At 32.0% G+C, this 24,118-nt stretch overlaps 6 protein-coding genes across 7 annotated transcripts; 4 read left to right on the forward strand and 2 right to left on the reverse strand.

Annotated features, from left to right (window-relative positions):
- Positions 1-1,385: 1,385 nt before the first annotated feature.
- LOC105257973 (prefoldin subunit 1) lies at positions 1,386-1,766 on the reverse strand. The gene has a single exon (XM_020029581.1). The coding sequence runs from the start codon at positions 1,764-1,766 to the stop codon at positions 1,386-1,388; it is 381 nt and encodes a 126-aa protein (XP_019885140.1).
- A 611-nt stretch (positions 1,767-2,377) lies between these two features.
- LOC105257972 (nuclear RNA export factor 1) lies at positions 2,378-4,312 on the forward strand. Of its 2 annotated transcripts, none has more exons than XM_011268950.2 (2): positions 2,378-2,467; positions 2,615-4,312. In XM_011268950.2, exon 2 carries the CDS (start codon positions 2,687-2,689, stop codon positions 4,295-4,297), a length of 1,611 nt encoding a protein of 536 aa, XP_011267252.1. In that variant the 5' UTR covers positions 2,378-2,467; positions 2,615-2,686; the 3' UTR covers positions 4,298-4,312. The 2 variants fall into 2 exon arrangements, with proteins under 2 accessions (XP_011267252.1, XP_011267253.1); XM_011268951.3 differs by having other exon boundaries at positions 2,409-2,499.
- A 156-nt stretch (positions 4,313-4,468) lies between these two features.
- Positions 4,469-12,629, reverse strand: LOC105257971 (integrator complex subunit 1). The gene is made up of 14 exons (XM_011268947.3): positions 12,391-12,629; positions 12,082-12,280; positions 11,512-11,993; positions 10,139-11,428; positions 9,886-10,061; positions 9,663-9,815; positions 8,900-9,577; positions 7,029-8,825; positions 6,598-6,912; positions 6,035-6,500; positions 5,672-5,796; positions 5,394-5,584; positions 4,722-4,994; positions 4,469-4,626 (listed from the first exon to the last, which is right to left on the reverse strand). The coding sequence occupies exons 2-14, from the start codon at positions 12,248-12,250 to the stop codon at positions 4,511-4,513; spliced, it is 6,231 nt and encodes a 2,076-aa protein (XP_011267249.1). The 5' UTR covers positions 12,251-12,280; positions 12,391-12,629; the 3' UTR covers positions 4,469-4,510.
- A 659-nt stretch (positions 12,630-13,288) lies between these two features.
- On the forward strand, positions 13,289-18,445 carry LOC105257970 (vesicle-fusing ATPase 1). Its single transcript, XM_011268945.3, has 10 exons — positions 13,289-13,408; positions 13,639-13,724; positions 14,015-14,239; positions 14,423-15,050; positions 15,874-16,098; positions 16,618-16,917; positions 17,166-17,456; positions 17,580-17,764; positions 17,847-18,005; positions 18,164-18,445. Exons 1-10 carry the CDS (start codon positions 13,403-13,405, stop codon positions 18,279-18,281), a joined length of 2,223 nt encoding a protein of 740 aa, XP_011267247.1. The 5' UTR covers positions 13,289-13,402; the 3' UTR covers positions 18,282-18,445.
- Positions 18,446-21,727: 3,282 nt separating this feature from the next.
- Positions 21,728-22,987, forward strand: LOC112638323. Its single transcript, XM_025409823.1, has 3 exons — positions 21,728-22,097; positions 22,468-22,646; positions 22,793-22,987. Exons 1-3 carry the CDS (start codon positions 21,944-21,946, stop codon positions 22,940-22,942), a joined length of 483 nt encoding a protein of 160 aa, XP_025265608.1. The 5' UTR covers positions 21,728-21,943; the 3' UTR covers positions 22,943-22,987.
- Positions 22,933-24,004, forward strand: LOC105257969 (sepiapterin reductase). Its single transcript, XM_025409819.1, has 3 exons — positions 22,933-23,205; positions 23,316-23,629; positions 23,746-24,004. The coding sequence occupies exons 1-3, from the start codon at positions 22,971-22,973 to the stop codon at positions 23,983-23,985; spliced, it is 789 nt and encodes a 262-aa protein (XP_025265604.1). The 5' UTR covers positions 22,933-22,970; the 3' UTR covers positions 23,986-24,004.
- Positions 24,005-24,118: the final 114 nt, after the last annotated feature.

Below are 24,118 nucleotides of genomic sequence, written 5' to 3' on the forward strand. Positions count from 1 at the left end.
GGAAATGTCTATTCATAGGCTTGTTCTTTTTTTCCTTTTTCGCGCAATTTCGATTCAATATATAACGTAGAAAATTCATAGTATATTATGCTAATGATTTGAATTACGAATGATTCGATTGTTTCATCGCGCTTTTCCAAAGTCAAATCTTATAATATTTAGTTTTGCATTTTAAAAGACTGAGAGCGAACTAAATAAATAAATAAATAAATAAATAAATGATGTTGAGAAAAAGAAAAAAAGACTCATAAATAAATAAATATATAATATAAGTATATAATATAAATATATAATATAAATAAAAGCGTGAAAATGGAGACATACTAATATTTTTATATAATAAATTATTATTAATTAAACTATTTATATTTTTATTTATATTATTTATATTATTTATATTATTAGAGGGACATATATGTTACCCTCTGAGAACATTCGTGGACGTTTGTTTTATAGTTTATGTCCTCGTTTTTAATGTCCATAGAGGAAGTATCGCTTCTAGGAATCATCTAAAAGCTGGCCATGACATCTCTCAGTCTTCTCTCTGGTTATATTACCGGCATCGCGTTTTAGACGCAAATAAAATATTCAAAGAATATTGTATGTACCATCACAGATGTCTCTATATCCTACTTTCGGAATGGATAGATTCCTACTTTAACGAATTTATACTGAGGTAACGATATAGTTGAAATATAGATTTCAAACGTTGAAATTCGAGAATTAAATTTTCGTATTAAAAAAATATAATTTAACATGTTACAAAAATTGACATAATTTTAAAATAAAATACATATTTTGTATACAGCATTTAGCAATTATTTTAGTTCCTACTAATAGTGATAAATATTTAATAATTCCTTTCTTTTTCTGGTTAATCAAAAATATATCAGTTTAAGAAATTATAAATATAAAACATATATTATTTTCCTAACATAGTTTATATACAAACATGATGAAACTATCTCTATGTATTTCTTAAATCAACAATAAATAAAATCAGAATGTTTATTTAACTATCTTATTGACATGGATGTATAATATTATTCCTTATAAAAGTTTGTTTTACAATTTTTATAATTTAATGATTTACATTGGATTTAATTCACATAAATTATTAAATTTCCTTTTTTTTCTTGAGTTATAAGTTTTATTGAGTAATAAGTTTTATTCCAAATAAGTTTTATTCCAAATATATTGCACAAATAAATATCAAAATGTTACTGTTGTTATATGTGAAAATGCAAAGCAGGAGTTTAAATAAACAGATAAGATTTTTGCATTGTATAATTGTATAATTATAGACACATATTCCAAATAATAATTCGAAAGGCTCAGAGTATCCAAAAAAGCTAAAATAACATTCATAATGGTTTAAAAATATTTTAACCAGACGACTCTTTACTCTGTTTTTGTTGAATCATTTCTCTGATTTCATTTTCACTTTCCTTTAAACTTCGTTGCAAATATATTTTGTTATTTTCTAATGTCTTGATCTTCTCATCAGAAGTTTTCATTCTATTATCCAAATTACTTTTAATGTTGTTCACATCATCTAGGAGAAACATTCGACCGACAGATTCATATATCCTTGTGTCTTTGGGAAAACAGCTAATCTCTTTTGAAGTGAGTTCTGCCCGCTGCTTTGTACGCCGTAACTTATCAATTTGTACATCAGCCAACTTTAATTTCTGCTTGGTATCCACCATCTTTTCGTGCAGCTTCGAAAAAGCTTGCTTCAATTCCTCATCCAGTACCTTCGACATACTCAATTATTGTCTTTTCTGTAAGGAGAAATTATAAAAACAATATCATTCATAAAAATGATGTTCACAATAAAAAGATATTTATATTTTATTAATCATCTCGTAATAATTTATTAATTTAAAATGTTTTATATGTTAACGATATAAAATATTACATCCTTAAAAGATGTAACCTCTTCATATGTCACTTATTTTTTATATATTTTTACATATGTCTCACATATAAAAAAATTATCTATAATTCAAGATATAAATCAAATAAGGAATTGCAACAAATTTTGAGATTCTTACTTGAGTTTCTTTCTATAATATACGAACTTTTTATGAGATGTATTTATGACAATGTACGATATCTAACCGTATTATGAGGTGCGCTTCTCTTGATGATTTTCGTTTGGAAGCATAAGAATCTTTATTTTGATTGGTCCATCAAACGCTTCGAAGAGACAAGAGCATCATTGTTTAACCAATGGTTGACGCTACTTTTTAGCGTCAATGAAATTGCACCTTAACGTCAGAGAATTTAATGGATCTGTTCGTTTTAGCTGCTCTGCTGCCATTAGTGCAATAAGTTAGAAAGAGACAAACATACTTTCTTTCACTCTGACTAATTGCACAAGTGCAGCAGTGCAGCTAAAACGAACAGACCCAATATCAACAAAATATTATATAACCTTAAAAGTTTATGAACAAGAGAAAAGGTTTCTAAATATTTTTGAAATTTAGATAAAATGTATAATGAAATATTCTAATAATCCATATATTATATTAATTATATATTATATTAATTTGTAAAAAAAATATTCTAATTATTTCTATTAATATTATTAAATTATAATTTATTATAGGTGATTCAAAAACAGTGATACAAAGAACTTTATTATTAGAGGGAAAATCGCTGTTTCTTATGATAGTAAATAATGGCATCGCCAACAACATCATCCGGAAGTCAAACATCCTGGGAGCCGCACCGGCTCACACATATCAAGCCATCCTTTGACAATCACGAGATGGCCCTTGCTAATCGTAAGGATCTATGGCACAAATTTATCATTTTCGACGGTGCCCTGTATGGACGAACCGATATCTTACGCGCTGTAATAACCGCCTGCGAACCAGCTGTTTTAATACCGATTATGTACACTATCGAGGATAAAAAGAAAAGTAGTTTTTTGGCGAAAGGCAGCAGCAATACTATAGAAAATATAGTGAAGCAAGGATTGTGCGTAACACTACCTGGTGGACAAGAGGTACACATGGACATTGTATTAGGATTCCTTAGCACGCAGGAGTTGCAAGTGAACACAAATAGAATCATAGCACAAGCCTTGCATGCTAGATATGAACCTGTGAAGAAGATATTCAATCTGGACGATTTTGAAAACGAGAAGACATTGGGTTCAATATTCTGTCCTATTTCAATACCGAAAATTCTGGATATGGTCCTGCGTTGTAGCAAAATGGGGATTATGGGCAACAGTCGCGAGTCTCAGCAATCGCGATTATCCGTTCGTGAATTGAGTATGAAGTACAATAAGCTCACAGCTATCATTCTGTTTGACAAGTTCTTCAACTACCATCTGACTAAGCTAGATTTAAGACACAATCAGATTTTGGATGTGGAGTATCTACATTATTTTTCCGAGTTCAAAATAAGCGAACTTTGGTTGGATGGAAATCCATTGTGCAACAAGTATACTAACTCTCAAGAGTACATACAGGCAGTAAAAAATGTTTTTCCACATTTACAGAAGTTAGATGGAATTGTAATAGGAATGGAAAAGAAATTTGTGCCAAGTGTGCAAAGTAATTATCTTGGAAATGGAACAAAAATATCTCTGATCAAGCAATTTGTCAAGCATTTCTTTACACTATACGACCAAGAAGATAGAATAGTTATGAATGGTTTGTATGACAGAAACGCATTCTATTCCATGACATTAGGTACTATAACAAATCATGTACATAAAGACATTGTCAAGACATTCTCCACAAATAGAAACTTATTGAAATTTGTCGATTATGCTAAATGTAATGAATTTCTATTTTGTGGACCTGAAAAGATAATTACTGCTTTACAACGACAACCACCAACGATACATAACTTCAAAACATTTTATATTGACTTATTATATGAAGAAGATAATTATCTAGTTATTTCGGTTCAAGGATTATTTTCATATCGAGTATTACTCTGCCCACCTATGTTCTTCAATAGAACTTTTATTATCATCAAAAAAGAAGATAATGAATACTGTATTGTCAATGATCAATATTATATCGATGGTACACCAGCCAATACATTTAACGAAACAAAATTTGAACAAAAACCCGCACCTAAATTTACTCCAACAGTACTCAGTGTGTCAGAAAAGGAACAATTGCTAAGATTTTTACGTGAGCTTACTACAATGAATATTCGATATTGTTATAAATATCTTCAAGATACAGGCTGGGATATAAGAAATGCAATCACTACATTTATGAAGAATTATGCTGTTAATGACGTTCCTCCAGAAGCTTTTCAATAAATTTGTAATCTCAAAAAGTGTAATTTTGTATAAATATATGTATTATATATATATATATATATATATATATATATATATATATATATATATTTTTTGTTTTTTTTTTTAAGAAAAAAGATAACAAGTCTTTCATCGTTGTAATTATAAAAAAGGTGGGTGTATAGTGTTTTGCTTAATATTTACACAAAGTTAACAAACTAACATTCTTTGATATTAACAACCTTGCTGTGTATTTAACAGAGCAATAGTTTTAGTGATATAAGGCATCGCATTGACATTGGAATTTACTCCCAACTCAAATACCCTCTGCATCAATGGTAAAGCATGTTCTGCAATGTAAAAAAAAATAAAAGAATTTACAATCTTATAAAATTATTGACAAATTAATATCGAGATATATAAATCTAACTTGTTGCAACTTTACCTTGCATACACAATACAATATCTGGTAATTTTTCCAAAGCTGACATAAGAACGTCTGCTCTGTCACTGTCTAAACATCTTTGAAACGCGGATAATATAGTCGCATTCGGTGTAGGACGATGCTTTAATGCTCTAGCGAGTAGAGTGTGAGCAAGCGTTCTAATATTACCCTGAGGCGATACGAGCAATTCCGCTATATTATCCGTTATTGGTTCCAAAACCGAAGGCTTTCGCGATGACACATGCTCGACCTCTTGAAGTGCATTGAATACATCTGTATAGAATAGAAAATTGATTATTGTTACAGATATTGTTGATTATGTATACAGAATATTTTTTTCATATGTATCAGAAGAAAGAGTTGATAACAGTCATTTAATAAATAAAAGATCAAGTTAAATTCTTGCTTCTTTATCAGCTCGCATAAATTAAAGAAGGAAATTTAAGTGAAAATATAAATATTTTATGATAACAATTGAATGAAAATAGGGAATTGATTTTTTTAAATAAGTAACATAAGGATCAGGCATGAATTTATCTGTTTTCTTTTACTGCCATTCCTAAATCTCTTTTTCCTCCTAAATTTCACATTAAAAATTATAATAAAAAAACAAACATATATATATATATATATATATATATATATATATTCAATATAATTATTTTTTCGTACCTTCACCATATAATTTACTAAGTGTGCCCAGTAGAGATTGCCAGTGTTCTGGAATAACGGGTTCCGAACGATGTGGCACGGGAGCTATTGTGATTAGAATGTCATCCACATCTTCTCCTTCTCTCGGCATCGGTATTCCCGATACAAGTATTCTCAAAGCGTCTAAGTTAGGATAATTTACCTGTAATTCACTGTACATACGTATGTGTAAATTATATATATATAAACAAATAATATATAAATCGCGTGTAATATATACATTTTAGAAAGCAACTTACTGCAAAACTTGTGCATGCTTGTGTAGATATTTCAATGCTCGTTGTGGATCATGTGAGATATACGACTGTAATAATGATACGAATCTGTTCAACAATGAGCTGAGATCTTTCATATGCCCATAATTCTGAAAACAATATTGTATTGAAATTTTTAATATATTTGAAAAATTTGAGTCAAGTAATCAAGAAAGCAAGATGTATCGAGTAAATTTCGTAATTTTATATTAATAAAGATTAAAACGTAGATGACGTTTAATCTTAAATCATGATAGATATTATATTTATTCTTTCTATTTTTTGTAGTTTATAATTAAAATCGATTTCATCTTTTTTACTAATTTAAAATTACACAAATTGTAATACCTGAAAGCATTGAAAATAATTCTCTAAGGTGTTTTCCAACGGAATCTCATGCTGCTCATTAAACAAATGCGGCTGCAACAATTCCAGTAGCCCCATTACTTGAGTGAAGAGATTTAAATGATGGCCGGATCTAAATTGACTGAAATCGAGATAACATCTTCCCATCAAGGAGGACGCCAACATCGGCAATTGTCGTAGGACTAATATAGGATGTACCGCGGCCATTTTTCTCGCGCAGAGTTCAAATTCTTGGGACTTGGCGTTCCAGGATTTCTGTCTGGGAGTTGCCGCCAGTGCAGTCAATAAACAATGACTCATACAATCGAGCACTGAACCCGTCCAATCGGTTATCTTTGCTCCTTTAACGAATTTATTCGCTTGGAAAGTGTCAAGGTAGCAAATGACTTTCGGAATTTTCATGTACATGTGTAGCAAAAACTGATGCGCCATATCCGCCGAATCTAAGCTGAAAATTAAATACGCGATCGCTTTATTCAGGCACATTAAATCAATTGAATGATAAATTATGTGCTGTAAAATAAATGAGATGACAAAATTCGTACTCCGTGTTATCCATTATACGGTCCGCCAAGTAATTAACTACACTGGAGATCAAGTCATCTTCGGTAGATATACAATGTAAAAGTAAATCGAGTCTAATATCCATCCTTGCGAGAGCGGCGTTTCTGTTCTGTACGCTACAGATAATAACAGCTTCGGACACTAGATATGCCACAAGATTAAGTAGTTGCCATTTCTGCAACAACAGAATATTCTCAGGAACGTAATGCTTCGGTGTAAATTTGTCTCGACCTTGCCATAACTTGGGATTGCATGTCAGTGCCCATAAGAAATCCAGAACTGCGGTCGGATCGTATCTATAAACATATATTCGCGATATATGAATATAAGAAAATATTGATAAAACAATATTATGACTAGAAGAAACATCGACAAAACAGAAAAAAAGATTGGTCATCTCCGCTCTACTCACCCATCGTCATATTTGTCCAACAAATGTCCGACACATTTATACAAAGTAGCCCAACTTGCTCTGTGTGTCAACAACGTTAGCAGATAAGGTCTGCAGGAATGCGAACTCACGACGTTCTTATCGATATTTATATGCACTTTCGCCTTTCCAAATAGAAGTTTCATTTGAAGATTGGGACAAGTACCGATCAATTCGGGCTCCATAGAGGCCAACCAGTCTATCAACAAGCCTGTACGAGGTTTCAACGCACCTTCATTACTATCGCTGACCAATAATTTCGCCATGGCTTCGACCAGGACATCATTCTTCTGTTGTTTCAGACATAAATCTAACAATTTACGGCCGACACTCTCCAGATTCACGGGATCGGTGTTCTCTAGGATCGTGCCAGGACTTTCGCCGCGACTTTGCATTAGCATCGACAGTTCCGCGCGTTGCGGTGTCTTCATTGACCGCACATTAGCGAAGTCCCGCAGAATCGACAGAACCGGCGCTTTTACTTCACCTATTAGTGATATCAGATTCAGACACATGTTGCGCGCCAATTCGACCACGTGCTTCGATGTCGACGGTCTCTTCAGCGGTAGCAATATCACGCGCATTAGCGTACACGAATACTGCGGCATATGTACGAGCGAGGCCAAGAATTGCTTGACCTGCATAGAGCTCAAAACGCTGCAGATATGTTGTATCGCTAATACCACGGCGCCACTCTCCTTCACGTTTGATCTTTGCAGATCCTTCGCTAAAGTCTTATGCAAACGTCGATACGCGTCCATTTTCTGATTCATCGGAATATTCTCGATGAACAGTCGATTTATCAAGTGGGGCACGTCAGTCTTCACGGAGCACTGTATAACGGATTGCTTCTGCACCATAGCACTAGCTGGCAATGACTGTTGCAGTTTATTGATAGGCACGATGTTTTCATCCGGTAATTGCGGCTCTAGCAGTTGTAACACCTGTACGAACACCAATCCGCCCGTGGCACCCCTTCGATGTTGCACCTCGACCAATTGTGCCATGTATGTTTTATCCAACACCGCTTCACCGACCGAGCTCGGATCTATCTGCACACCAGCATCAAGAGTATGAAGCAGTTTGCTCATCGACGATACGGGTATTCCGAAGCTTTGAATGAAAAGTACTAGCTGCTGCGGTTCGAGATCTTTTAGTGCCGCATCAACTAAGCGCGGCACATTGCTCCTGATCATTCGTAACTTAAGCCAATCAGGTATGAGTAGTGCTTCTTCGCTAGTATCAACAAGGAAGGCCTTTGGTTGCTCCGTCAGTGGAAACCATGTCTCTAATAAGTTGTTAAATAATGGATCATCCTCGGATGTGTCATATGTTAATAGTATTATCATGGCGTGCACCACTAAAATATGCATAGTGCACTCCTCGCCATTACTCCATTGCACTAGAATCTGATCCTGACTTTCGGACCATTGGTAAGCCTCTCCTCTAGGCGATCGTGCTTTTTCAAGATAATTGCAGAAGATTGCCATAAAGGCGTGTAACGTTTGTTTGGCCTGTCGATTATCGTTTTCGGATTGAGGTAATATTGCCGCGATAATAGTACTACGTTCAACGACCAATTGGGAGATTTCGTTCGCCAAGTCAGTTAAATCGGGCAAATCGTCGTCGATGGTATGCGCGGCAAGATATGATATGTATGTGTGCACGAGATCGGGACTATTTTCGACTTGACAAGCGCCACGCAACGCCGTGGAAACCAGTGAACGTATCGACAAGAAATGAGGTATGGATGGTAATTTTCGGAGAAGCCACATCTCCCTGCAAAAAAAAACAAAATGTTAAAACCAATTTTTTTTTTTTTTTTTTTTCAAAATATACGCTTAAGTACTTACTTTTCGTTTTCTCCGTCTATGTCCATGCTCTCGTCCTCGAATGGTATCGAGTCCAGAACCATTTTTAATCCGGTAATCGCTTGGACGCGGCTACTACTTTGCTGGCTACTTAATCTCCTCAAGAAATATTCCAAGACTTCGTAAGCATGTTGTTGAGCCTGATTCGGATCAGTCAGCAGTGTCTGAAGATGCGCTAGCAGTTGTTGTTGTCTGGGCTGCTTTTCGACCGTTTGCGAGCTAGTCGACAACAGATACTCGCAAAGACATTGTACCGGCAATTGACTCAGAGAACCTTCGCTGTTTTGCACCAAGTCCGCTAACCATGGCATACTCTGTGATGTACTCTGCTGTTGCCTCTGAATAATATCCAATAGAAAATCTGGTTTACGTGATCGACAAAGCAGGTGACCCAATCTATGTGACGTATTCAATGACTGTATCTGTTCGAGAACGGCCGGCGGTGGTCTTCTAGCGATTCCAGTCGGATCCATAGTGATCAATTGTGATAGCAGAAAACTATTCTGTTCGGATAACTGGATTCTACTCGATGCAGCAGCCAAATGTGATTCATACTCTAATATCTCTTGTTTTTCGATAGCTTCGACTTGCAGTTCCTTTGCGCGTTCTTGTTCCATGATTTCTGGCAAAGCCATTGTCGGTGGTGGATGCGAAAAATGACTAAAATACGTATTTTATTGAAGCGCAACTGAGACTTATTTGGGCAAAATAATCGGTTTCAAATATTTACAAATTATTAACTCACTTCGTAATACACATTTCCATTAATGTTCTCAATATAGGATATCGTTTCCATGCTAGTGCACCAATTGTGGATGGATTATGAGCAGCCAAAATTAATAACATTATCCATCCTTTCCAATAGAGATTAGCTATCGCCAACGTTGGTGGCACATATCTATAAAATAAACGTACATCATATAAGATAAGATTATATATAACATAAGCCATATGCATAGTACACTTACCCTGCAGGTATATTTATTGTTCCTGGTGGTTGATAAATACAGAGATTAAAAATAAGTTCAATTATGTCCATTTTTTCGATCTGTAACATTGGAAAATTTTCTGTCGAATTAGCCGCTGCTCGCCGTATCAATTGATCAGTCAAATCCAACGTCTCCGAATGAGTAATGCCATTGTCCTATAAACAAAAGTAAAATCAAGTTTCTTACTCTCTCTAAAAACTCGTTTCATAAATAAGTAAGTTTCAGCACTTACCTTCGAAAAACCGATAATTAGCAGTCTCAACAATGTACTTTGCAACAGAGGAACGTCGGATACTAGCCGTATGTAGAACACTCTATCCGATTCTGGTGGCCAATTATCCAGTTTATAATACTGCTCGGGAGATTCTAGAAGCAAGATCTTATGCATTGCATGCAACAATTCGTTTCGTCCTACGGCGTACACCTGCTGCGCCAAATTTTGCAGCCACAATATAGCCTCGTATTGTATCATGGCTACGAGATTTTGGAATTGATGCAGTAAAGCTACGTCTTTCTTATCCGCGCGTTGTGACAATGTCGCCGCTTCTTTCACTTGTGGACTTATAGCCAGGAGCATACATAGGCAAAGTAGATCCGCTATCGACATGAACATACGATCTTTAAACTCGAAATTTAGCAGTTGTTGAGCTATGTCCGGTCTCTCGGCCATTAACGTTCGAGCAAAAGCGATAAGATTGATGTCATGTCGACATACACGCACGATTTCCCTAAGTAATGCACGTAATGGTCTTAAATAATCTTCACGGTTCATTAACAAATCTTGAAAAATCTCTGCGAGTAATTTTGCCGCTTGCTCGGGTAAAGTTTGAAACATTATAGCCAACATTGGCATGTTGTTTGGATTGCGTGCATTCGACAATTCGTTATAAATCGTGTGCTTCAATATAGTAGCTAGATTCTCTGGATGTAATCCGATAAGTTCCTTGACGCCATTTAAATACAAATTAATTACAGCTTTCGTTTTCAATCTCATTTTCACCAACTGACTTATGACTTCGACGTCTCTTTGAGTGTGAGACGTGCAATTATAACAAATATAAATAAGTAACTCCTGTGCTGGTCTCATTAGTTTAGGATTATGTAGCCACACTTCTAATCTAGGAACGGCAATGTTTCTGATCTCAACAAAACCGCACGCTGAGGAGAGCAGCTTTAAGAAATTTCTCGTTATGGTCTCAGCTTGACGTCTATTTAATTGTTCCTTTACAGCTTCCAACACTATTGATTCTATGTTTTCCACGCAATGCGCATACCGTGGACCCACTGGAAATTCTATTTTTTCTTTATCCCCGGACAATGACATCGTTGATGCTGCCAGATCTTCGTCATCCACTGTAGACGGACTGTGACAATCTCGTTGCATCAATACAGGGAATTCTGGCTGTAATACAGACTTAGGCGGATGCCTTGTGTTAAATCCAGTCAGTATATTATCAACAAAACCCTTGCATTCCTCATGATCGATCCACAAGCGTTCACCTAGTGCATCCTCAATGTATAACTGTAAAAAAAAATTAATTAAGTCAGTAATAATGATAAAATTATACAATAAGCAATATAAAAGATAGAATGATATGAAAGAACCTTCACAAATACTTCTGGCCAGTTCTTCTTGTCATGAAATCCTTTCATTAAAAGATTTGCAGCTAGTACTGGAACCAGTGGATTTCCTTTACTCTTGAAATTGTAAGTCTGATCTCTCTTTAAAAGAGATGACAATGCATGTAATACACAATCATTTGAAAAAATGGATGGGCGAATTTTTGCTAGATATAATAAGCCCATATAAATTAATGTATCAGGTTTCCATTTTTGATTTTTCAATGTTTTAACAGCGCCACATATTATTCCAATAACTTTATCAGCCTCATCATTGTCATTAGCTTCAAGTGCCATAGGCACAAAATCTGCAGGATCGATATCTATAGCTAAAACTTCCCATGCTTCTGCGCTAGAAGAAGGTTGTCGTTGATGGGAACCAACATGAGCTAACTTGGGCTTCTTTTGTGGAACATAAGGAAATGATTGGAGTGATCCAGAAGATGCTTCTTTCTTCCGATCATTACCTATATAATTGTTAACAACAATCAATAACTTGCACAGCACAAATGCTAATCAAAAATTATCTGTTCGAGAAAAGAATAAGTTATATACCAGAACTTGTAGAACTGCCACTTGGTTTTGGATGAATAACACCTGGTCTGGTTTTAGAGTCAGAATTTTCATTTCGCGAACTCTTTGATCCCAGTGCAAATAGATCGGAAGGATGTTGAGCAATCTTACTTTTCACTGCCCTACCAATACCAGTTTTTCCACGTTCCATGATGTATATATTTCCTCTGTCTAAAGATAGCTATAAAAATTAAGTAAAGATTGATAAATTTTTATAGAAACATTTGAATCTTTTCTTTTGAATGTAATTTTATTATGAATATTATGTAAAAAAAATACTTATACACATACACTGTAGTTGATTGAAAATGTAAATAAAGCTGTAAATCTAACCTAATCTTCTCAATATATATAAAAATCTGTCTCCTCGGAATAAATTTCGTTTTATGATTGCATAATCGAAAATGGAATTGCAGTGACTAGGATGATGACATATCTCGAGATCTTAGAATCAGATATTTGTCATTTTAATCGAATAAATGACCTCATATACAAAGGGTCTGTTCTTTTTAGCTGCACTGCTGCACTAGTGCAATAAGTTAGAAAGAGACAAACATACTTTCTTTCACTCTAACTAATTGCACTAGTGCAGCAGTGCAGCTAAAAAGAACAGACCCAAAGGCATCGCTCTTCCTGCGCTCCTCTCAAGATTTGAAACTTGCAAAGACGTCAGATGTCAGCTGGTACGCTTACAACGTGGTGTGGTGGAGGGGATAGGCACATGCGCATTCGTCATTGCTGAAATGCGTTCGAAAATTCTTCCTGTACGATAACAAATTTTTAATTAGCCAATTAAGATAAGGAGTATAGATTCCTTTCTCCTGATTTATTAATTTAATGCTACTCTATATCCCACGGATTGATTTCGAACATTCTATAGATCGTGATGTCTACTTCGTACATATAAAATACACAGACACACACATATATAAATGTATATTTATTTTATATTGTGAATCAAAATCAAATTTGTGAATCTCGTTGCGTAAAAATGAAAATGTATTATTAGAAGGTCCTATAATGTATAATTTAAATGAAATTTAGTGATGACTAATAGCTTTCGGGGAAAATTAGAAACATACACGTAGGAAAATTAGAAACATCACGCAGGAGTCGAGGGGATTATATCATATATACCGTACATATATACTCACACCAGTTGTTTTCTCACATTTTGTCTCTTGCGCATGACCGTAGCTTTCTACATCAATATCAGAGGTGAGGTGCAGGGTGCGGAGACTCTATTATCAGTGGTGTTTTAGTGTACGATCAGAGTCTGTTGATTTCCATCCAAGAAAAATCCATGATGGTGAGTACGAACCGCGAAAACGAATCGACGACTGCAATTTCGAAAATATGTTTCGCCGCACAAATGAATCATTCTCTTGAATTTTCACGAGACGAGAATGTTTTCTTACAGATCGCAAGCTTCTTCGCTTCCTCCCCTTGAAAATTCATCAATACTTCCCCTTGCAAAGCTTTTTCACGCGTTCCATTTCTCGTATGAAATGTGAAAAAACATAATTTTGTCTCTTTCAGCGGATGAAAGCAGTGAGATGTCCTACAGATGAGCTCAGTCTCTCAAATTGTGCAATTGTCAATCCTAACGATCTTCCCGATGTCAAGTAAGAATTTATCGCGATAAATCGCCTTGAGAATTCAATACAATTGGATATTTATATTAATTTAATTTATATCTATTAATACATTTGTATATATACATCTGTTTGTCTTAATAATAAATAAATAATTTGAAATTAACAATTTCATTTTTATTCTAGATTCTTCAAATATATTTCTTCAAATATATTTCTTCAAATAAATTTATATAAACTTATAGATTCCGACTTAGTATTCTTTTCTTTTTTGGTCTTTGCCTTTATGATATATATATATTTTTCATTATTTGTTGCAGGCACATTGAGGTGACTACAGCACCAAATTATCATTTTGTGTTTACTGTGAAAACACATCATGAGATTCCACCTGGTACAGTTGGTTTCAGTTTGCCTCAACGAAAGTGGGCAACACTGTCTCTCAATCAAGAGATTGAGGTTCGGCCATATCATTTTGATCCAACCTCTAATACAGAATGTTTATGCAACATTGTTTTGGAAGCTGACTTCTTGCAGAAAAAAACGTATGATTACTAGATGATTTATATCATAATTAAGAATCTTTTTATCATTTATAAAATATTTTTTAAATACTGAATATTTTTCATTTATTTAAAAGTTTATTAATAAATTAGAGGATATTTTTCTTCTATGTATTGAAGGCTTTTTCCTATTATTGTTGTTAATATGTTCATATATTCTTTCAGAGTTACTTTGGAGCCATATAATACAGATGAAATGGCCAAGGAATTTCTGTTACAATTTTCTGGCCAGGCATTCACCGTGGGTCAGCAGCTGGCATTTCAGTTTAAAGATAAGAAATTGCTTGGATTAGTTGTCAAAAGTTTGGAGGCTGCTGATTTATCGGCTATTAGTTCAGGCCAAAGTACAATGCCCAAAAAGACTAAAATGGGTCGTTGCTTAGGCGACACCTTAATACAATTTGAAAAAGCAGAAAATTCAAGCTTAAATCTCACTGGGCAAGCTAAGGGAAAAGCTGTTCGCCAGGCCATTATTAATCCAGACTGGGACTTCCAGAAAATGGGTATTGGTGGTTTAGATAAGGAGTTCAGTGCCATTTTCAGAAGAGCATTTGCATCTCGCGTCTTTCCAACGGAGATTGTCACTCAATTGGGTTGCAAACATGTAAAAGGAATTTTACTGTATGGGCCACCTGGTACAGGAAAAACATTAATGGCTCGACAAATAGGAACTATGTTAAATGCAAGAGAACCAAAGATTGTAAATGGCCCACAAATTTTGGATAAATATGTTGGAGAAAGTGAAGCTAACATCAGAAGATTGTTTGCTGATGCAGAAGAGGAAGAAAAAAGGGTAAATAATTTCAAAAAATTATTTAAATATAATATATATTTAAATTAAGATTTTTATACATAACTTGGAAAGAAATGGCTCTAAATTAGAATATTCAAGCCAATATAAATCTTTAAGCATTGATGTATTAAAGGGACTTAACTGATTATGGAAGACATGAATAAAAATTAAACTCGTTTTATTATACAGAAAATTTTACAGGAAATGATATATTTTAAATATTTTATTACACAAATATTATTACTTAAAGATTGTGTGAAAGTCCTTCCAATTTAGTACTTAACATTTTGACTGCCACGTGAATTATAAACTCTGTCAGGCTGCGCGTGCAGCTATACAAAGCGAGAGAAAATACATCTATTCATGTAACAGATAATCCTTATATATAAATTTAGTATTGCATGTTATTGCAAATATTTTCATCTTGTTTTTACATATTTTCATAGTAACTATAATAAACAATAATTATATATTATTATGCATCAATCAAGTATTCTTTAATGAAGATATTCAAATCAGTATCCTTAATATTTTGATTGCTTTGTCACCCGTAATTAGGTAATATAATCGCCACTCTTAAAAGTGAAATATTTGAAATAACACATGCAATAATGATGGAAATATTTTCTTCATAAGAAAATAAGATAAAATAAAGATGATACGAAGAGTTTCCAATAAGCTATTGGGAACTTTTCGTTGTATAAGAGCCACGTCATAGCCCGTATAAGGACCACATCAATTGTATAAGATTATATTTTCATCATTGTATAAAAACGAATTAATGTATTATATATTTTATTTAAGAGATTTTATATATTTTTAGCTCGGTCCAAACAGTGGACTTCATATAATCATATTTGATGAAATAGATGCTATCTGTAAATCTCGAGGTAGTGTTGCTGGAAATACAGGAGTTCATGACACAGTGGTTAATCAGCTACTTGCAAAGATTGATGGCGTTGAACAATTAAATAACATTCTTGTTATTGGTATGACCAATAGAAGAGACATGATCGACGAAGCCTTGTTAAGACCTGGCCGATTGGAGGTAAAATTAGATCAGTTCTAGATGCACATGGATGATACCAGGGTCTTAATATTCACACAGCGCGAATGAGAGATTATAAAAAGATAGCACCTTGATACAAATCTGTAAAAATTGTCCAAACTAAGAGTTTTAGCAGAATGGAATTAAAAGGTCTAGAGGATCAGAGGATCAGAGCCGCAAAAAGCACTATGAATCGATTAATAAAAGCAGCCAGCAAAGTAGAGATTGATTCAGCTGTGATGGAAAAATTTAGAGTCATTAGAAGTGATTTTTGTTCATAATAAATTGTTAAAATTGAATATATATTGAATGACTGCAATTTTTTATTATTAATATCTGAAAAATATGTATAATATTCATATGAATATAATATTCAATTTGATTTGTAAGACAAGATATTGTAGAATTTTTTAGATGAATTTGATTTTGCATCTTATTTTTTCTTCATTTTTGATATAATTATTTTATGATAATATTTGCTGTTATTTCACACTCTAAATAAGTTTTCTATTTTTAAAGCTGCAAATGGAGATCAGCTTACCAGATGCACATGGGCGATACCAGATTCTTAATATTCACACAGCGCGAATGAGAGATTATAAAAAGATAGCTTCTGATGTAGATCTAAAAGAATTGGCGGCTCAAACTAAGAATTTTAGCGGGGCGGAATTAGAAGGCCTAGTCAGAGCCGCACAAAGCACTGCTATGAATCGATTAATAAAAGCTGCCAGCAAAGTGGAGGTTGATCCAGCCGCGATGGAGAAGCTTGTGATCACTAAAAGTGATTTTTTTCATGCGCTAGAACATGATGTCAAACCGGTAAGTTAGTGCAAAACCATTTATATACTGGACAGAGAAGCTGGTGTTATTTAGTTATTACTAGTACTCTCATTCACTTATATATTTCTGATGAATAAACATTGTTTTTCTACAATTAATGAAGACTATTATTATTATTTTATTATTTGTTATTACTTTTAAGGAAATAAAATTTGCTTTTAATTTTAACTTAGACATGATTGTTATATCAAATCAATTTGAAAAATATATAATTAAACAATTTTTAGGCATTTGGTACAAGCATGGAAACACTGAGTCAATTATTAATACGTGGAATTATTAATTGGGGTAAGCCAGTAGCTGAAATCCTTGCCGATGGCAGTCTATGCATTCAACAAGCTCGAGCGACAGAGGGATCTGGTCTTGTGTCTGTTCTCTTGGAAGGACCACCAAATAGCGGAAAGACGGCACTTGCCGCACAAATTGCAAAGAATTCGGACTTCCCATTCGTTAAAGTTTGTACACCTGATGATATGGTCGGTTTTGTTGAATCTGCAAAATGTCTTTCTATACGGAAGGTAATAAATAATTCGCCTTTTATATTACTTATATATAGATATTACAAATTTACCTTAAAGTTTAACACATGCTACCAGGGCCAAAAAATAATTGCTTATCATTTATGTATTTATATATTTTAGGTATTCGATGATGCATATCGTTCACAGCTTAGCTGTATTTTAGTTGATAATATAGAACGTTTATTAGATTATGGTCCGATCGGACCAAGATACTCTAATCTGACATTGCAAGCACTTTTGGTGCTATTAAAGAAGTCACCACCGCCAGGTCGTAAACTATTAATTTTATGCACTTCTAGTCGCAGGTAAAATAAGAATTTTTTTTCTGCAGTTAAACAAAACAATATTTTAAATCATTATTTTCCTAACAATATATTTTTTTTGCAGACAAGTTTTAGACGATTTTGAAATACTTTCGGCATTTAATACCGTTCTTCATGTGCCTAATTTGTCAACCCCTGATCACCTGTTAAATGTATTGGAAGAAGTTGATCTCTTCACAAAACATGAAATGGCTTCCTTACATGCAAAGCTTCAAGGAAAACGGTAAAATATTAATTATTTTACATTTTAATAACTTTGTTGAGGCAACATATGTGATATTAGCTAGTATGTAAGGATACATGTTACAAATAAAAATGTTTTGTCACAGATATTTCATCATTAAAATTAATCTAATATTCAATTCATTTCTATGCTTTCAGTGTATTCATTGGTATTAAGAAATTACTCTGCCTAATAGATATGACACGTCAAGTAGAACCAAATTACAGAGTTCCGAAATTCTTATCCAAACTAGAGGAAGAAGGCGGCCTAGAGTAAGAAGCCTTATTTCATTTTGGGATATGCTAACTTTAGAAATATAAGTAAAGTGCAAGCGCTTCTGACCGCTTGTTTTAAATTTAGTGCGCTTGGGCTGAAATGATTTTGATTATCCCAAAAACGTATCTTTAGATTGTAGTAATTTATGTAGAAATAATTTAAAATGAAAAAAAAATTTATATATATATATATATATATATATATATATATATATACTATATATGTATATATGGTATACACATATCTAGAGTCTCTGTAATAGGTAAAAAATAACAGATAAAAAATATACCAGCATTATGATGTATACTTGAATGCGATACTTGCATTATGATGTATACCTGAATGCAAATTAACTTCATATTTTCAAATATAAGTACATAGATGATACTTAAACATTATTATAATTCTAGAGATGATTATCACATTAATTCATATAATATATATAATATTTTCAATGTTGTAATAACTGCTTTAATGTAATCTCAATTTAACTTAAAATTTTGACTAATCCTAAAACAATTCATAAAGAGAAATTTTTTTACTTTACATATTTTAAGGATTTGACGGGAATTAATTTATCAAATTTGGAAGTAAGAATTTGACACAACATGAAAGAATATTTGGTTGATGCATAAATAATGTAATTATTGTTTAATATAGTTACTATGAAAATTGTGTAATATAATTACTATGAAAATATGTAAAAAAAGATGGAAATATTTAAAACACATACAATACTGGATTTTAATATAAGGATTATCTGTTGTATGAATATCAGGTGCATTTCTTCTTTATGACTTATTATGTATCTTCAAAACATAATTAAATCAGTAAGACATCGATATTGAAAACATTGTACAAGTAGTACTTATATATATATACATATATAATATATATGTATGTATGTATGTGTATGTATATATGTATGTGTGTATGTATAGAACAGTTGCACTAATATCGTTTATTGCCAATATTTAAGGTTTAGAAAATGATTCTTCAGCTGATTCTTAAGCTTATAATCTTAATTATATCATCAATTATATTATATCAAGAGAAAGAATATTTCTATAACCAATATAGCACAGTATTGCAATAAGCAAATAGTGTGAGCTAAATGCATTCCTATAGCTTGTATATTGTATTATACATATATACATATATTTATTCCGTCAGAGATATTTTTCAGAGAACAATATCTTGTATACTGATTGTAATTCTTAATGTACACTGATTGTAATTCTAGAACTGTAATTCTAGAACAGTACTTCTCACTCAGGGTATTGACAAATATGCAGCTTTCTTAGAGAGATAAGAAAAATGTAATATTTACGAAAGTACATTTATTCAAGCAATAGTTTATTAATTAATAATTATTTGCAAGCTAAGTACATTAAATACATATATAATTAATATAGATTATATATGTATTATATTAAGCACATATATTACAATTGTGTAATACATAAATAATATAGTTTTTTTTCCATTTATAGAATCTACATATTACATAATCTTTTGTATATATGTAAAATCATTTTAACATATATATAAGTTAATTTGTCAGTTAGAAATTAATTAATAATTGTTTTTCAATTTTCACAAAAAGTATTTTTATATTATTTGTCATATTATACAGATTTATTTATTAAATAAATCTTTTTGTTGTATGTATGTGGATGTGGGTATATGTGGGTGTATGTATATATGTGCGCGCATATGTGCATATATATAAAACAAGAAATGTTTTATTTCACTAATACTAAAAAGTAAAGCAAAAAATTATTAGATATTGTGAGAAAATAAAATTTATAAAAATAAGACTCCCTAGAAGAGTTGTGTTATCTTCAATTTTCTTGCATAAAAGAGTTATGTATTAAAAAAAAATGTTGGGAAATACTGTTCTAGTTTACAGTTGAGAAAGAATTGTTTATAAGAGACAAATTGATTTTTTTGTCCATAAGAAAATGAATGGAGATGTATAGTATCCCATTTTTTTCATTATTGAATATAGCAATAACATAACTATATATATATATATATATATATATATATATATATATATATATATATATATACAAAGAAATATATCTGTTATATTCTCATATGCTGTACATTGTTGAGTACATGTGCAAATGCACATGTACACTCTATAATATATGATGGTGCACATGTTGATTCAGTATTTGTCACTATATCTCATAAAAATTGATTATAATATAATATTTATAAAGAGAGCCGGGAATCAGTCAATATGTCTCTCTCTACTATTTTCATGTAAGAAAAGAGTATTCCAATTATTGCTAAAAATATATTTATTCCATTATCAGATAATTATAATGATAAAAAAGTGCATTATATCCATTTATATATTTTTTAATACTGGAATTAAAATAAATCTTAATAGTTATATGATTTATATTATTAAAATATATATGAATTGCTCTGATGTGTGAATTATAAATAAAATGTAATATATAAGTTTATTTATTTTTTTATAATTTTTATAAAATATAAGTTTATTTGTTATTTTGTAAAAGTTGTATGCTACAATTTGAGAATCTATCAAGCTAATTATATTTCATGTATGTATTTGAAAAAAAAAATGAATTGTGTATATTGCAAATGCATCTTATAGAAAAATGTCGCTTATGCAATATTTCTCCTTTACTGTAATATAATCTACTACTTCTCTGTATTTGTCAATCAATGTGATCTGTTATCAATGCAAAAAAAATAAAATCACCTATAAATGTGTATAAAAAAGATCTTCATGACACACACATATTTTCACATAGAGCCAAAAATGAAATTAAGATATTACTTAAGTTATATTAGTTAGATTAAGATAAAATATTTATTTATATGGTCATAAAAAGAATCATTTATCATGAGAGAAATATCTTGTTTTTTTATAGGAATTATTGCAATATAATCTATATATCTCTTTGAATAATATATTCCTCTAAATTTTTTTCATGTTTGATAGTTTCCTTTATCAAATAAAATTTTCATAATTTAAAAGTATAAGTTGTAAACAACTTGTGTTCTGCTTATAAAAAAGGTATTCTATCTTTAAACAACATTGTGTAAAATGTGAATTTGCATATTTATAGATTTAACAAGACACATGTGCTTAATTATTATCTAATTATACATATTTATATATTTAACAAGACACATGTGCCTAATTATTATCTAATTATTTGACACTCTTAAAGGATTCTTCTAAGATAATGTAGAATATTTTAAAATAAAATATTCTAGATTATTTTTTATTTCTAGAATATTTTAGAATAATTTCTTATATTCAATAATTATAATTGATATTATATAGTATTATTGATATTATATAATGCAGAAATTGATAGAATGTCCATTAAAAATTCATAATGCCGGGAGAGCATTATTCAACATTGTTTCAACATTCACTCTTGGTATTGATAAGTTCATGTTTTTATCAGTTCACAAAGTTGCATCAGATTAAGAAACAGTATAAATTGAGGATATAATTTTCATCGTTAAATTATCATATCTCTATTATTCGATACAACCAATCCAGCCTCACGTTCTCATTGATAGCAAAAAGGAAAGTGTGTATGTGTCATAATTTATCAAGGATATCTGATATAGAGGGGCGTATATAAAATAATACGCAGTGTAAGATGAAGACTGATACCAACGATCCTTGGTGTGAAACAGCTGTGCAAACAGCAGTCAACGATAACGCGCCAAACGATCGTTTTGAGGACTCTTTTCTGGATAATAATACATATCATCGACGATTATCCGATTCGGAGCAATATCTACAGAAACTCTGTAAGACATATCCTTCATTTCATTGTTAGAGATACCATATATAAAACAGGCGTGTTCGCTTTCCAAGATTCTTGTTACTTCTCGTTTTATATTTTGTTTCATCTCTTATCGAAAAAAATATATAATTCTTATTTTGAAACAACATAAAAGATAATGTTATTATATAATTTACAGTTATTATAATTTTTTTAAAACACTTTGATATGGAAGAAAGATAAATGAAAGAGAGAGAGAGAGATAAATAAGAGATAAATGAGAAAAAATTAATGTAGAGATAATATTACAAGAGACAAACAAGATAATCAATTCACGATTATCATCATTGGTTTATATAATAAATTCTTAATCTTTTTTCTGTTAAATGTAATAGATTCTAGATTGAGAGTTCTTCAAGGAGATACAACAAAGAAGAGTCTTGTAACATCTCTGTCAATAGCAAAAGAAGATTCCATTGCACGTCTAATTACTTCTGGAAATAATCCCCAATCTGAGGAAGAAGCTGAATTAGCATCAAATCCTCTGATACGACATATAGCTCCCCATTTGCAGGTGAGCAATTGAATAGTAAATTAAGTTGTTTAGTCTCAATTAAATCCTTCAAAATAATAAGTTATTCCACAAGCATCTTATCTGTAAACTTATACATATATATATCTCGCCTTATAATAACTGTAACTTATATTCTTCATATACAGGCCCTAACAGCCAGCGAATTAGTTCATCTATTGAAGGCAGATGTACTACAAGTAACCACAGAAACTGAGCAACAACAAAATATCACGGAAGAATTGCAAGCAAATCAGTTGTCGGCAGAGCATATTTATAAATCTAAAGATAATAATTAACTTCCGTAAATTTGTTATATAAGACATCATGTCGATTGAAGTATTATCTGGTAAAGTTTTCTTGGTGATAACTGGTGCGAGTCGTGGTATCGGTCGTCAAATTGCAATAACATTCGGTCCGCTATTGCAAGAGGGCTCGCATATCCTTTTATTAGCAAGGAACCTGAATAGTTTACAAGAAATCGCGAAAAATATATCTTCTAAAGTAACAGTTCATACTGTTAGTATGGATCTTGGTGAAGTGACGAAAACCGATTTTGAAAGTGAGTTAAAATTCTTTTTTTTTGTTTTTTCTTATTTAAGATTAAGTACATCACTAATGTATATGTTAGAGAGATAATTTTGTAAGAGTATTTTTTCCATGTCATTCTAGAGACTATATTGGGATGTCTAAAAGAAACCACTCGCGACGCATTTGATCGAGTAGTTGTAGTGCATAATGTAGGCACTATAGGCGATGTTACAAAACTTACAAACGAAATGCTGGACATAGACTACTGGAAACAATATTATACTCTAAATTTATTTCTGCCCGCTGTTTTGAACGCAGTAATTATGAATTTGTTTGACGAAAGCACAAATACTAAGAAAGTAGTTATCAATATTACATCTCTCTTTGCTATTCAAGTGAATGCGGCTTGTGGTTATTATTGCTCGGTGAAAGCAGCACGAGAAATGTTCTTCAAGGTATTTGTAAATATGTATATATGACTTTTTAAATGTATTTCATATACGACATATGCAATAGATCATATTGTTGTAACAAATTATTAATCATTAATGCATCTTTTGATTTTGTACAGGTCTTTGCCTTAGAAAATCCCGATGTTAATGTCTTAAATTATTCACCGGGACCAGTTGATACAGATATGTTTCAAATAGTATGTGAAACGGTCAAGAATCCCGAGACTAAGAAAAGATTGAAACACATGCAAGAAACCAACACTGTATTGACTACAGAACAGACAGTTAAGCGTTTATTGAAAATCTTGAAAGAACAAAAATATAACGCAGGTGATCGCATAGACTATTTCGACAATTAGAGTAGCGGCGATGGTACAATAACAATATTTTAATATTTAAAGAAGAAAAACAGAAGAGATATTTGAAAGGAAATTTTTTTGTATGATTTTTTTTTCAAAACTTTTATTACTTTGTGCCAACATATCATTTAAT

The sequence above is a fragment of the Camponotus floridanus genome, unplaced genomic scaffold, assembly GCF_003227725.1.
Source record: "Camponotus floridanus strain SB8 unplaced genomic scaffold, Cflo_v7.5 scaffold100, whole genome shotgun sequence".
Lineage (NCBI taxonomy): Eukaryota > Metazoa > Arthropoda > Insecta > Hymenoptera > Formicidae > Camponotus > Camponotus floridanus.